Below are 12,216 nucleotides of genomic sequence, written 5' to 3' on the forward strand. Positions count from 1 at the left end.
GACCTCACATCTTTTTCTTCAGTGTTGCAGGTGGAAAGCTGTTGCCACAACAATGAGTCATGCCCACAATCGCTGATCATGATCAGAGTGTCTGCCCTTGATGATGTTTCCCAGCACAATTCACCTTTAAAGCCCTAAATGGCTTCAGCCCTGTATACCTGAAGAAGCTTTTCCACCCCCTTCGTTTAGCCTGGATCAGCAAACTTTTTCAGCAGGGGGCTGGTCCACTGTCCCTCAGACCTTGTGGGGGGCTGGATTATATTTTTTTGGGGGGGGGGATGAACGAATTCCTATGCCCCACAAATAACCCAGAGGTGCATTTTAAATAAAAACACACATTCTACTCATGTAAAAACACCAGGCAGGCCCCACAAATAACCCAGAGATGCATTTTAAATAAAAGGACACATTCTACTCATGTAAAAACATGCTGATTCCCAGACCGTCCACGGGCCAGATTTTAGAAGGTGATTGGGCCGCATCCAGCCCCCGGGCCTTAGTTTGGGACCCCTGGCCTGGACACTGAGGTCCAGTTCCAAGGGCCTTCTGGAGGTTCCCTCTTTGCAAGAAGTGGGGTTGCAGGGAACCAAGCAGAGGGCCTTCTCGGTAGTGGTGCCTGCCCTGTGGAACGCCTTCCCATCAGATGTCAAGGAAATAAACAACTATCTGACTTTTAGAAGACGTTTCAAGGCAGCCCTGTATGAGGAAGTTTTTAATGTGTGATGTTTTGCTGTGGTTTTATAATTTGCTGGAAGCTGCCCAGAGTGGCTGGGGCAACACAGTCAGATGGACGTCATATAAATAATAAATTATTATTATTAATAAGGCTGTGGGTTGGGGCTTCAAGCAACTACACCTTGTATCAGAACCATAGGTGCCAAGTTCCGGATTGAAAAATCCGGGATCAGCAGCGCTGCGGCACCGGAAGTCGCTTCTAAGCACTTCCGGACATGCGTAGAAGTGACTTCTGGCATTGCGGACATTTTGGAAATGGGCACAGTGGCATCGGAAGTCGCTTCTACGCATGTCCAGAGGTTGTTTCAGAGTCCTTGAGGGCTTGTTGTTGATGAATGGTACATTGAGTTGAATACAAGTAGAGGGCATACAGTAAAGGTGTGCTTTGTTTTTTAAAACCAGAACTGAATGCTAATACTGCACAATACCACACTATGAAATTATTCATGCTGTAGGCTTGTTTAAAGTATTGAGGTGCCCCCTGGCCAAATATACAGCCCGATATTTTAATTGTTGTAAGCTGCTCTGAGCGATGTGAATGCTCAGAGACATGCATGTGCAAATGTGTTCATATAGCCTACACATGGGCTGTACCTGAATGAGTGACAAAACTTCTTAGCACAAGACATTAATCTTGATCATGATATTATCTCAAGCCTGAAAAAATGCACCAATCACCACTCTCTTCTTTTCCTCACAGCGTGACAGAAATGACTTAACACCTGCATTTCCACACAACAATAATAATAATAAAACCTATCTGAGGAGTTGATGGCTTGTTCGTACTCTAAAATAGGAGGATGCCCTATTTGATCAGACATATTTAAAACAGTAGCGCACAATGGTTTAAAAAAAGAGAAGAGGCCACCATGCAACCTTCTGTTAAGATCGCTTAAAAACATTAATATAAGGATGCTGCTGCGCTGAAATCAGTGGGATTTGGGTTGGTTTCAACTGGAGCAGAATTGCACCTGTGCAGTGTGAGCCTAAGTATGCTTACTGATAAGTAAGCCCTACTTTGTCTAATGGGACTTGCTCCCTAGTATTTGGTGTCAGTTACTTTTTCTCCTCCTTAACATCAAGGTCCACATTTACTTTGTGTTTTCAGACATGTGTTGGGTTCTCCATCCATTATCGTGGTTGCTACCCTAGACAAACAAACAGAAGCTTTTTAAGGGGTAACATATGGAAAGGCCTTTAGGAGCACTCGGAATTTCTCCAGACCATCAACACAATCTAGAAGCACCTTGAGTTGATTGTACATGCTGCTGCACCTACGAGGATTGTCCTAGTTACTTCAATGAGGGGACATCTCTGCCCACACAATGGAAAGTGTGTGTTGCACTCCCCACAGTGAAGTAAGTTAGATAGTTTTTTTCAGGTGGGGCACCCCGATCCAGCAAACTGCTGTGTTGAGAGGACATACATGACATCAAAACATTAATGTAACCCAACGGGGAAAATCCATCTATATTAGTGGGAGATACATTATAAAAACATCACTTATTTATGGCCTTCCAATTTAATATCCTACTTTGTGGTGCTGACTTCCCAACTCTAATTAGACAATATAATTCACTTCTTCTCATGCAAAGTCTGCTTGTCATATGATGTACAATGTATAGAGGACAGGACTCGAATGCAAACGATGTTCCTCTTTCCCTTTTCTAATTGCTGAACATATACCATTCTTTAATTGCTCCATATTTTCACTTCTTTCAAGCAATGAATTTGTGAGAGGAGATTAATATGTAAGCAGTCAGTGCGAACAGCGTTCTTCTAGGCTTCCTTTCTCAATGGTAGAATTGGAAGCAGCAGAAGAAAGAGAATTTGAAGGTAGTATATATCCTGCACACCAAGCAGCCAAAAAGCTGTCCATAATTCTAGAATTATACATAACAGCAGGAGCAGCAGGAAAAGCACCAAAAGACAGTTGCTTGATAAAATATACTCTAGGTCACTCATCTTATCTTTTTAAACCGTTCTGTGCTAGTTTGTGTGGAAACTAGCATACTGTACAAAGGTAAAAACGGCATTAAATGCTTCTCTCATTTTTTATTTTGGTGCTGCTCTCCACTGCTGTTCAGCCTCCAAAAGACTTCTCAGAAGCGAATATGGCCCTCTAGATGAAAAAGATTCAATACCCCTGACATACATGAAACAGGAGCAATGAAACAATTACGAAAGGTGAGATTAAAAGATAAAATGTTGTGGAAGTGGAGATAATCACACATTAATCAAGAACAAGAAAATATGTTGACGGTATATTATGAGGGCTCAAGATGTAGTAGAATCACACATCTAACTAACCATTGCCAATACCTTTGACTAATTCAGGCATCCCCAAACTGCGGCCCTCCAGATGTTTTGGCCTACAACTCCCATGATCCCTAGCTAACAGGACCAGTGGTTGGGGAAGATGGGAATTGTAGTCCAAAACATCTGGAGGGCCAAAGTTTGGGGATGCCTGGACTAATTTGTATTGGCTAGCCTTCCTAACTCACAAGCGCAAGAAGTGTTTGATTACATTTTTTAAAAAGTAAATAGACAGGGAAATATATATTTATTAACATACTTGCATTAATTTTCTATCTATACAATACAGTACCTTCCAAACAGCTATATAACTTCCATTGCAAGTAGAAATAAACACCAAAAAGTACAATGAAGCTGGAAGAACAATCAAACCAAAGAGGGTCAAAATCAAGCTCATAGGCACATTGTAATTGTTGTGTGATGTGGTATCTCTAAAGACAGATATAAATTCAGGAAGCCAAGTGAATGAATCCCACAAGTTCCACGGAAAAGCCCTTGTCCCATGCACCCTATTCTTTGTCATATATCTCACCTGGCAGCTGAGCAAACCAGGAAATCCGAAGATGATGTTCATCTACTGTTCTATAGAGCCAGCATGTGTAGTGGTTATAGGACCTGGGAGACCAGGGTTCAAACCCCACTGGGGTGAAGCTCATTGGATGACCTTGGGCTAGTCAACTGCCTCTCAGCCTAACCTTCCTCACAGGGCTGTTGTGGGGATTAAATGAAGATGGAAAAGAACCATGTACACCACCTCAAGCTTCTTGGAGACAAAGGTGAGATGGAAATGCAGTAAAGCTAATAAAGAACAAACTGCCTTTTGGGTGCAGTTGGGATCTGAATTTAAATTTGGACAGTCCTAAACACCTTAGAAACATTTCCAGGGGCCTTGTTCAGATGCACATTGTTGTGAACAGCTGGAATGCTTGGAAAGAGAAAAGGAAATGCAAAGGGCAGCTTTCCTTCTGTCAAGGATTCTGCGCTTTTAATAGCTGCATATCAGGCATATATATTCCTGAACGGCAGCTGTCGAAGCACATTTGCAGCCTGTCAGTTGTTTTGATGCCCTCACTATTATTATTTTTAATGTCCTGTTTCTTAAAACTATTACTCCCACCCCAGAAAAAAACCCTCCAGTAATCCTGTCACCTGTTAATTTCCCCTCTGTGAAACACCATTAATTTAAAGCACATGGCTTTGCCCAAAGAATCCTGGCGGCTGTTAGTTTGCCCCTCCCAGCACCTATAACAGACTACAGTTCCCAGGATGCCTTAGGTGAAACCATGTGCTTTAAACATGATTGTGGATGTGACCGCTGTTGGTAAAGTCACAAACTAGTCATTGGCAAGGGGGGGGGGGAGGCAACCCTAGGGCTGCCATAGCATAAGCCACACGGGATGTGGGTGAGTATTACCCAATTCAAACTAAGGAGGTTTTCAATGCCCGGAAACAGCAGCACAGAGGCAGAAAAACAACAACCCTCTACCGTTTTCAGTACCTAAGTTGATGGCATGATAACTTCTTTGGTCTTTAAGGTACCACAATAATACGCTGTTTTCAGACAGGGTTATCTTGCCTGTGAAGAATTTTGCCTTGCTTAAGGGCATCTCCCCCCCCCAAAAAAATCCTTGCCTATGTTATGAGAAAGAAAAACTGCTCCTTTTCCCTTATGGGGTACCCAAGAGCCCATATGGAGTCCTTTTGTAGGTTCTCTATTGGTAGGAGAAAATAACAGAGACCAACCAGAGAATATTGAGAAGCAAAGCAGCTAGTAAGCCTGATCTTTATTAAAGCTGTTGCAACAGGGTGCTCCCCCAAACACAGGAGAGAGGAGGAGGACCCTGAGCCATGCGCGCAAGCCCATATATAGACATTTTAAATTGCCCGTCCTGGAGTCCAAGACCACCCCCAGAAACATCATACATACATCACACAAGGGGTGTGGCCCAAGACCACCCCCTTAATACATCAGAGAAGGGGTGGAAATCTGGGTGTGTTGTTTCTTCCTGTTTGCCAGGTTACCTGATTGGATTACCTGGGCATCCTGACCACACTTTTGTTATAATTAGTCAATTCCTGAGTCCAGGTCACAGGTTCACACCCTATTCATCTCTTAAATGTGCCCTTAAGACAGGATTTGTGAAAGAGACAATGAGATTTCCCGTTTCCTTCGACCTTGCAGAGAAATATTTGAGGTCATTTTGGAAAAGAGAAAAGTTTCAGGACTTTTCTGTGGGTTTCAGACATGTGGTTTACATATTTGTATGTGTTTGCTTGGTACATTTATGAACATCTATTTTATATATATAAGACCTTAAAATTCTTACAACACCTACACAGCAATGTTTTGAGCAGCATCTGCTTCCAAATCCTCCTCTGCCACAGCAACAAATCTATTCCATTAATTTCTTGATGGCATCAGTAATCAAGTTTTTATTATTATTATCGTTTGTTCTCATCTGCGCTGCCGTGGAGTCCGATATTATTTTGATGTAACCTTCAAAATCAGTCAGCATCAAGCAAAATTAAAGCAGTTGTTCATACAGTATATGGTACGTATTACATTTAAAAAAAAAAAAAAAACAATGCTCCAAAGGACATATACAGCCCCATTTACAAAAGAGGGGGCTGTACCTTGGAAAACACACACATTCGAGCTTTCGGTAGCTTTGCGAAATGACAAAAGTAAGAAGACCATGCTCCGTATCGATAAGACTAGAAATTCTATGTTGTAGACAATGTAGAGAAAAGCTAGCGAAAAGTTTTCTTCGATATAAGTATACAATGGGCAACCCTTGCAGAAACGTTGAGTTCAAAAAACGATGGCTGCATTTCTACAGCTGTTGTCATCTCTTCATATAACGTGTGTGTGTGTGTTTCAGGCTTTTAAATCTGCAATTTTAAAACCACCGCAGCAGCCTTGAATCATGTGTATCTGTCAGAAGCTGAGAGAACTACAGGAGAAACCTACGTTCCTTTGCTGTTTGTTCCACATGTCCAGCTACCTAAAATGTGTTGAAACGGAAGACTATTGCCTTGATGTGTGTAAAACCCATTCCCTGTGCAGATCTGAAAAAGCAAATAAACCCACTGATGTAAAATGGAAAGACTTCCCTCTTACTTACCTCACAGGAAATTGACTGATTCTCAACATCCCACGTCTGCTCTCTTCATTCAGAGCTAGATTACAGCCACATGAATAGCTAGGCAGTGGTTTCTACATAAAATGCCATTTCCCCTTAGAGCTCTTTTTTTTCTTTTTTGGGTAAAGCACTTGCATTTGATTTTGTTTTTGAATGGACATTTGGCACATCAAATATTTTCCTTAGTACTCTGAATGGCTATAAATGGTTTTTCCAGATCCACAGGGCAATCCTATGCATGTTTACTCAGAAGTAAGCCCCACTGTGTTCAGTGGGAGCTATGCCTAAGTGTGCATGAGCCTAAAGTACCAATCCCATGCCCACTGAATCAGCCCTGCAGTGTAGGATTGCAAGGCACACCATATCCTGGGTTCAGAACTCGAGACGCAAAATGACTGGAGAAGACGTGCCCTTGGAATTTCATGGGAGGCATGCAATCCTTTGTATGCTTACCTGAGAGTAAGGTCCACTGTATTCACTGGGCCTTCCTTCCAACTGCACACAGAGTCATAGAATCCTAGAGTTGGAAGGGACACCAGGGGCCATCTAGTCCAACCCCCTGCAATGCAGGACTCTTAGCTAAAGAATCCATGACAGATGGCCATCCAACCTCTGCTTAAAAGCCTCCAAGGAAGGAGAGCCCACCACCTCTCGTGGCAGTCTGTTCCACTGCTGAACAGCTCTTACCGTCATAAAGCCCCCCCCCCGAATGTTTAGTCTGAATCTCCTTTCTTGTAACTTGAAGCCATTGCCTCGCCTCGAGTTCTTCCCAGCAGATCAGGAGAAAACAAGCATGCTCCTCTTCCATATGACAGCCTTTAAGACAGGGGTAGGCAGCCTAAGGCCCGTGAGCCGGATGCGGCCCAATCGCCTTCTCAATCCAGCCCGTGGACGGTCCAGGAAACAAGTGTGTTTTTACATGAGTAGAATGTGTCCTTTTATTTAAAATGCATCTCTGGGTTATTGGTGGTGCATAGGAATTCATTCATTCCGCCCGCCCCCCCCCCCCAAATAGTCCGGCCCACCACATGCTCTGAAGGACGGTGGACCAGCCCACGGCTGAAAAAGGTTGCTGACCTTAAGACATGCATAGAATTGAGCCGTCAGAATATATATGACCACGTATGTTATATGTGCAATTATGTAATTGATTTCTATGCTTATGAATAAACAAAGGCAGATTAGTACTAAGCTCCTAGGACTCCACAGGCATCTTATATTTTATCAATATTTTAAAACAAAGTTATACTATTTCTTGTATCAGACTTCATCGCCAACGTCTGCCACACAGCAATTATCTAAAACCGGAAGTGTGGAGGCTTGGTCGCTCGCGACACTTACCCCTCTGATTGGGAAAGCTTCTCCGATTCTAAAGACATGGCATTTTGTTGATGTTACTCAACCATGAAGACATATGGATGGATAGCTCAGTTGGTTACAGCATGGTGCTGGTAATGCTAAGGTTGCAAGTTCGATCACTGTATGGAATGGCTGAGACTACACCTGCATCTATATGGTAAGAAGCACATTTCTCTATTGTTTCTCATTGCCAAGTCTGTGCCTTGGATTTGGCAACGTGTTCCTGCGTTGACCCTTGTACCTGCTGCAGTGTCTGCTTCTGTATGGATCATATTGCGTAAAAGAAATAATAATACTGCGATAGATTCTCTTCTGTGAGCATGGCTACTGCTCCTCCAGCGTAAATTTTAAATTCAGGTGCCATAATTTCCCTGAGAATCTTTATTATAGCATATTTAGTGCAGCAATGTAATTCAAGACCTGCAAATAAATCAATTTAAATGAGAGCTGGGTGGGCTAAATGGAAAGAAGATGGAATTAATGGGTGACTATAGGTAGAAAAGATAACTTACAAGAGAATGGAATTATTAGACTGGGGGATTTTTAGGGGGAAACGAATGCAGTGAATAATCACTTCTTGAAAGTTACGAGTTGGAATGATTCACTCAAAAAGAAAATGAGCTACACCTACTCACCTACTCTGTCATATGAACAATCTTAAACGGAACTGCCACAAATTATTAAGTTTCTGAATGTTAGCACCAATAAATTTAATGGGAAAAGGTACATTGTAAGAAGTGTACGTTTGATTTGTTAAAATGGCCCAAGTGCGGCTAATAACATTCCCAGACATTTAAAAAAAAAGGTGCTTCGATGTACCTTATGAAAGCACAGTGACATACTGTGCAAGTTTGTGAGGCCTAGGTTTCAAACTCAGCATATACAGAGTACTGAGGCTTGTAGTATGGTGGACTGTAATATCAATCTCAAATTTCTGCATAATGTTGGCACTGCACATCTTGCAAAATAAATGCACAATCACATACTAAATGCATAATCTACCTTCCATTTTATTGCTGTTCAACTGTGCAAACACTGTAGTTTGCAAACTAGGGGGTGTCGTGTGGGAAAACCCAACATTTCTTGTGTGTAATACATTATGTTACGTATTTTAAAGGGTCCACACAAGACTCCTCTGCTCAATACAGTAACCTCGTCCTGTACAAAGTACAGGCATCTTTCACAAGTTAAATCACCAGTGAGCAGGCAGCAAGATGAAGCTTTTGTGCTCCGGTAACCTGAGAGGCAACAGTCACCCTGTGTAGTCCCTTTCTTGCCAACATTTTGGATTTAAAACGTCCTGCTTTGATTATCCATATATAACAAGAAAGTTTTTATCCGCTTCTCTGCTACCTACATTGTGTGTGGCAGGATGTTTGAAGAAGTGTATTAAACCGTAACCGATCTGAATTGAACAGATAGGAGCCGCATGGCAGGGAAAAGAAATGTTTGGTTGGCTCCCCAGTTTTTGGAACCGACGAGTCACAAACCGCATAAAGCCGCTCCTCTCATTCATCGCCTTCCTATGCAGCAGAATGCAATGCCTGCTGACTCGGAAGTAATAATAAGAAGAAGAAACGGGGAAAAAATCCTGCCTGCGATGCCCAAAGAGACCTGCTCATTCCCCTGTGCACTTGCTTGAGAGGAAGTCCTCCTGAACTCACTTGGACTGGCTTCCGAGTAAGCATGCACAAGAAGAGGATCGGGCCCCTTAAGTCTTCCAGGCGTTATTATAGTACCCACCCGCTCGGCGGATAGGAGGAGCGTCGTTTGCAAACCTCCTTCCCGGGAGGTCTGTTTCCCCCCCCACCCCCTTTTCTTTTTAGCAACTATCCCTCCTCAATATTATGGTTTGTGGCAAGCGGATCAATTGCTGCTCTCGACTGCGTAGGGCTACTCCTGCTTCTAACGCGTGTAGTAGCAGCAGCAGCAGCAGCAGCAGCAGCAGCAGCAGCAGCAGCAGCAGCAGCAGCTCAGCCTCCGCCCCCTCGATGTGCTCCCTCCCCCACGGCGCGGCTGGCTGGCAGGAAGGATGGGAAAGAGGGAGGGAGTGGATGAGCGAGCTGCGGATGAGGGTTAAAGGTGCTGCTGGCAGGGAAGTTTGAAGGAGGTCGCCGCCGCTTGTGCGCTCCGGCAGCATCATGGCGGAGCAGAGCGACTCGCCCATTCACGTCCAGCAGCAGCAGGAGCAGCAGCAACAGCCGTCGCCGCAGCCCTCGCCGCCGCCGCCCCAGTCCCAGCCGCCGTTGCAACAGACCCAGCCGGCGCCCGCTGCGCCGCCCCCGACCCCCGCGCCGCCAGCCGTCGGCTGGCCCATTTGCCGGGACGCCTACGAACTGCAGGAGGTGATCGGTCAGTGGCGCGTGTAGCAGGGAGCGGCGGCGGCGGGTGGCGGCTAAGGGGGAGGCGGGTGGGTGCAGGGGATGCCTCGTCAGCCGGCTTTGGGGCCTACCGGCTTTTTTTGAGCTTCCCCAGCCCAGAGGCTCTCATTGCGGCGGATGCGCCCGGCACTGCAGTGCCCGATGCTGCAAACTTGACTTCCTCCTGCTTCAGGCGCCGGCTCTTTGCACAGCGCCGCTTTCATCTCGCTTCCTCTGTTGCAACGTTCCATGATCCGGGGGAGGAGGACGGAGCCCGGCTCGTTCTAGAACACTTAGGGCCGGCTCCCCTGCCTGCCTGCATTGAGGGGTGGGGCGTCAGCACCCAAACAGCACCCCCCACACCCTTTGCTCTCTCGATTTCTCTCCCCCACCCCCGCCTCGCCTCCCCGGAGTTTTTCCTTAAGCATTGCGGCTTCTGCTGGCCTCCTAAATTGCCATGGCACTTCTTGCCTTTCTGGCTCCCAACTTTTTCTCTCTTCTGTTAGTGGGGAGATCTAAGTCAACCCCGGCCCTCCTTAATCTCGCTTGTCCACCTCCCCCCCCGCCCCCGCCCTTAAATTCCTTTTCTCCAGGTGCAGCGTCACTCTTGCATCCAGAAACGTCACGTCTATCAGTTTTAGATGACAGCTTTCTGCACATTTATTTCCCTGGCAAAGGGCTTCAGTTATGGCTCTCGTTTCTCTCCCCTCGCCACCATCCGTGCCCCACCCCTTAAACATATTCTTCACTCTTTAAGTAGGCTTCTTTTGGAATGGCATAGCAATTGCTTAAGTTTTGCTTTTTAAAATGCCAGTGCCCATCTTTCTCCCCTCCCCAGTTTAATAATCTGCTCATTTTGTGTTGCAGCGATGTTAGCACAATGTAACATGTCTTGATTCTTGCTTCTTTCACGTTCTCTGAGAAGTCAATTAAATAAGCCTGAGGGGTGACTTGGATGCTATTTGCTGGGCATCAGTTGGTTTGCAAGTCTGGTTTATAGAGAGGAATAACACGGCTAAAGCCTGCAAATGCAACAAAACTCCCAATCCAGGAGTGTCATTGCTTTGTGAGCTAGGCCGCATCCAACATTGGTAACTCCAGTGGGGTAGGGCTGCCTCCAGTACCTCTTGCAGTTGTTTTTAATATTGATCACCTCAGAACTGCTGAAATGGACATTTAAAGAAAAGAAGAAAGCAGACACTCCTTTGGGAAGTTTTGGCACCCCTCTTGTACTTGCCGAGATGTGCGTCTGTATTGCATGTGGTCTCCTGAAGCCTCCTAAGGACTGCTAAAAAGAGAAACCGTATCCTTTTGTCCTTTGGATTTTTTTAGTCTTTTCTCCTACCGATTTATTGGCCTTCTCATAGCCATGGCTCTGAAATAGCTGAAGGATGCTGTGCAAGCAGGGTGGTATTCTGCAGCAGCTCCACTTGTGGATTGCCAGCATCCTCATCCTCCAGGGGGAAGAATACCAACAAAAGCACCTTGTAAAACTGTTTGTCCACTTAACATTCTTCATCGAGATTTTGGGGACACTTATTAGAGTCGCATTGGACTCAGCAAGGCTTACTTCTGAGTAGAGATATAGGACCGTGCTTTTCTGTCAACTATATGTTCCAACATTTATTGCACAGGTTTAAGTGGTTTGTTTTTTAAAGATCAGCTCATTGACAGAGAACATTGCAGGGATAGTAAGATAATATCTTTATTGGAGCCAATCGATGTTCATTATGTGGCTTCCGCTCAACTTTTCATTGGAGAGGGATTTATTTTAAAAAGCAAATGAAAACGAGGAATTTTTTTCTGGGTGATGGTGTGCAATAAGCCATGTCTACCTTGGTTTCTGACCGGTTAGCCTTAGAGACCTTGTGTTGACTTATCTTACGTTGCAAATGGAAACTCTGCTTTTGGAAATAGCTCAGTTGGTAGAGCATGAGACTCTTAATCTCAGGGTTGTGGGTTCGAGCCCCACATTGGGCAAAAACATTTCCTGCATTGCAGGGGGTTGGACTAAATGATCCTCATGGACCCTTGAAACTCTACAATTCTGTAAATTTGTGAAATGTAAGAGCCAGCCATGCCTGGCCATGTTCTCCAAAGACTGCTGCATCATGGTAGGAATTAAACAAGCCTCTGCAAGAAATCAGTGAATCACTTTATTAGAGTGGTAGCCTAAGTGTGTTTATTTGGAAGTAAGTTTGATTGAATTCCATGGTAGTTATTCCCTAGTCCCATGTGCTTCGTAAGTGAAGCTGTAATTTGTCACTTGTCCTCCTTTCCAAAATGCTGAACGAAGTTTTTAT

General features: G+C 44.7%; 1 protein-coding gene across 4 annotated transcripts in view; it reads left to right on the plus strand.

Annotated features, from left to right (window-relative positions):
• Positions 1 to 8,552: 8,552 nt before the first annotated feature.
• Positions 8,553 to 12,216, plus strand: part of STK39 (serine/threonine kinase 39) — a 108,458-nt gene continuing 104,794 nt past the window's right edge. For 3 of the 4 annotated variants that reach the window (XR_015947844.1, XM_035133106.3, XM_088660816.1), the window contains exon 1: positions 8,553 to 9,905. Coding sequence is in view for 2 of the 4 variants with exons in the window: in XM_035133106.3 (XP_034988997.1) it covers positions 9,695 to 9,905 (211 nt within the window). In the remaining 2 variants the exon portion in view is untranslated. The remainder of the gene's footprint in view (positions 9,906 to 12,216) is intronic. The other variant, XM_035133133.3, reaches the window with a different exon arrangement.

Source organism: Zootoca vivipara, chromosome 1 (genome assembly GCF_965207765.1).
Source record: "Zootoca vivipara chromosome 1, rZooViv2.hap1.1, whole genome shotgun sequence".
In the NCBI taxonomy this organism is placed as follows: domain Eukaryota; kingdom Metazoa; phylum Chordata; class Lepidosauria; order Squamata; family Lacertidae; genus Zootoca; species Zootoca vivipara.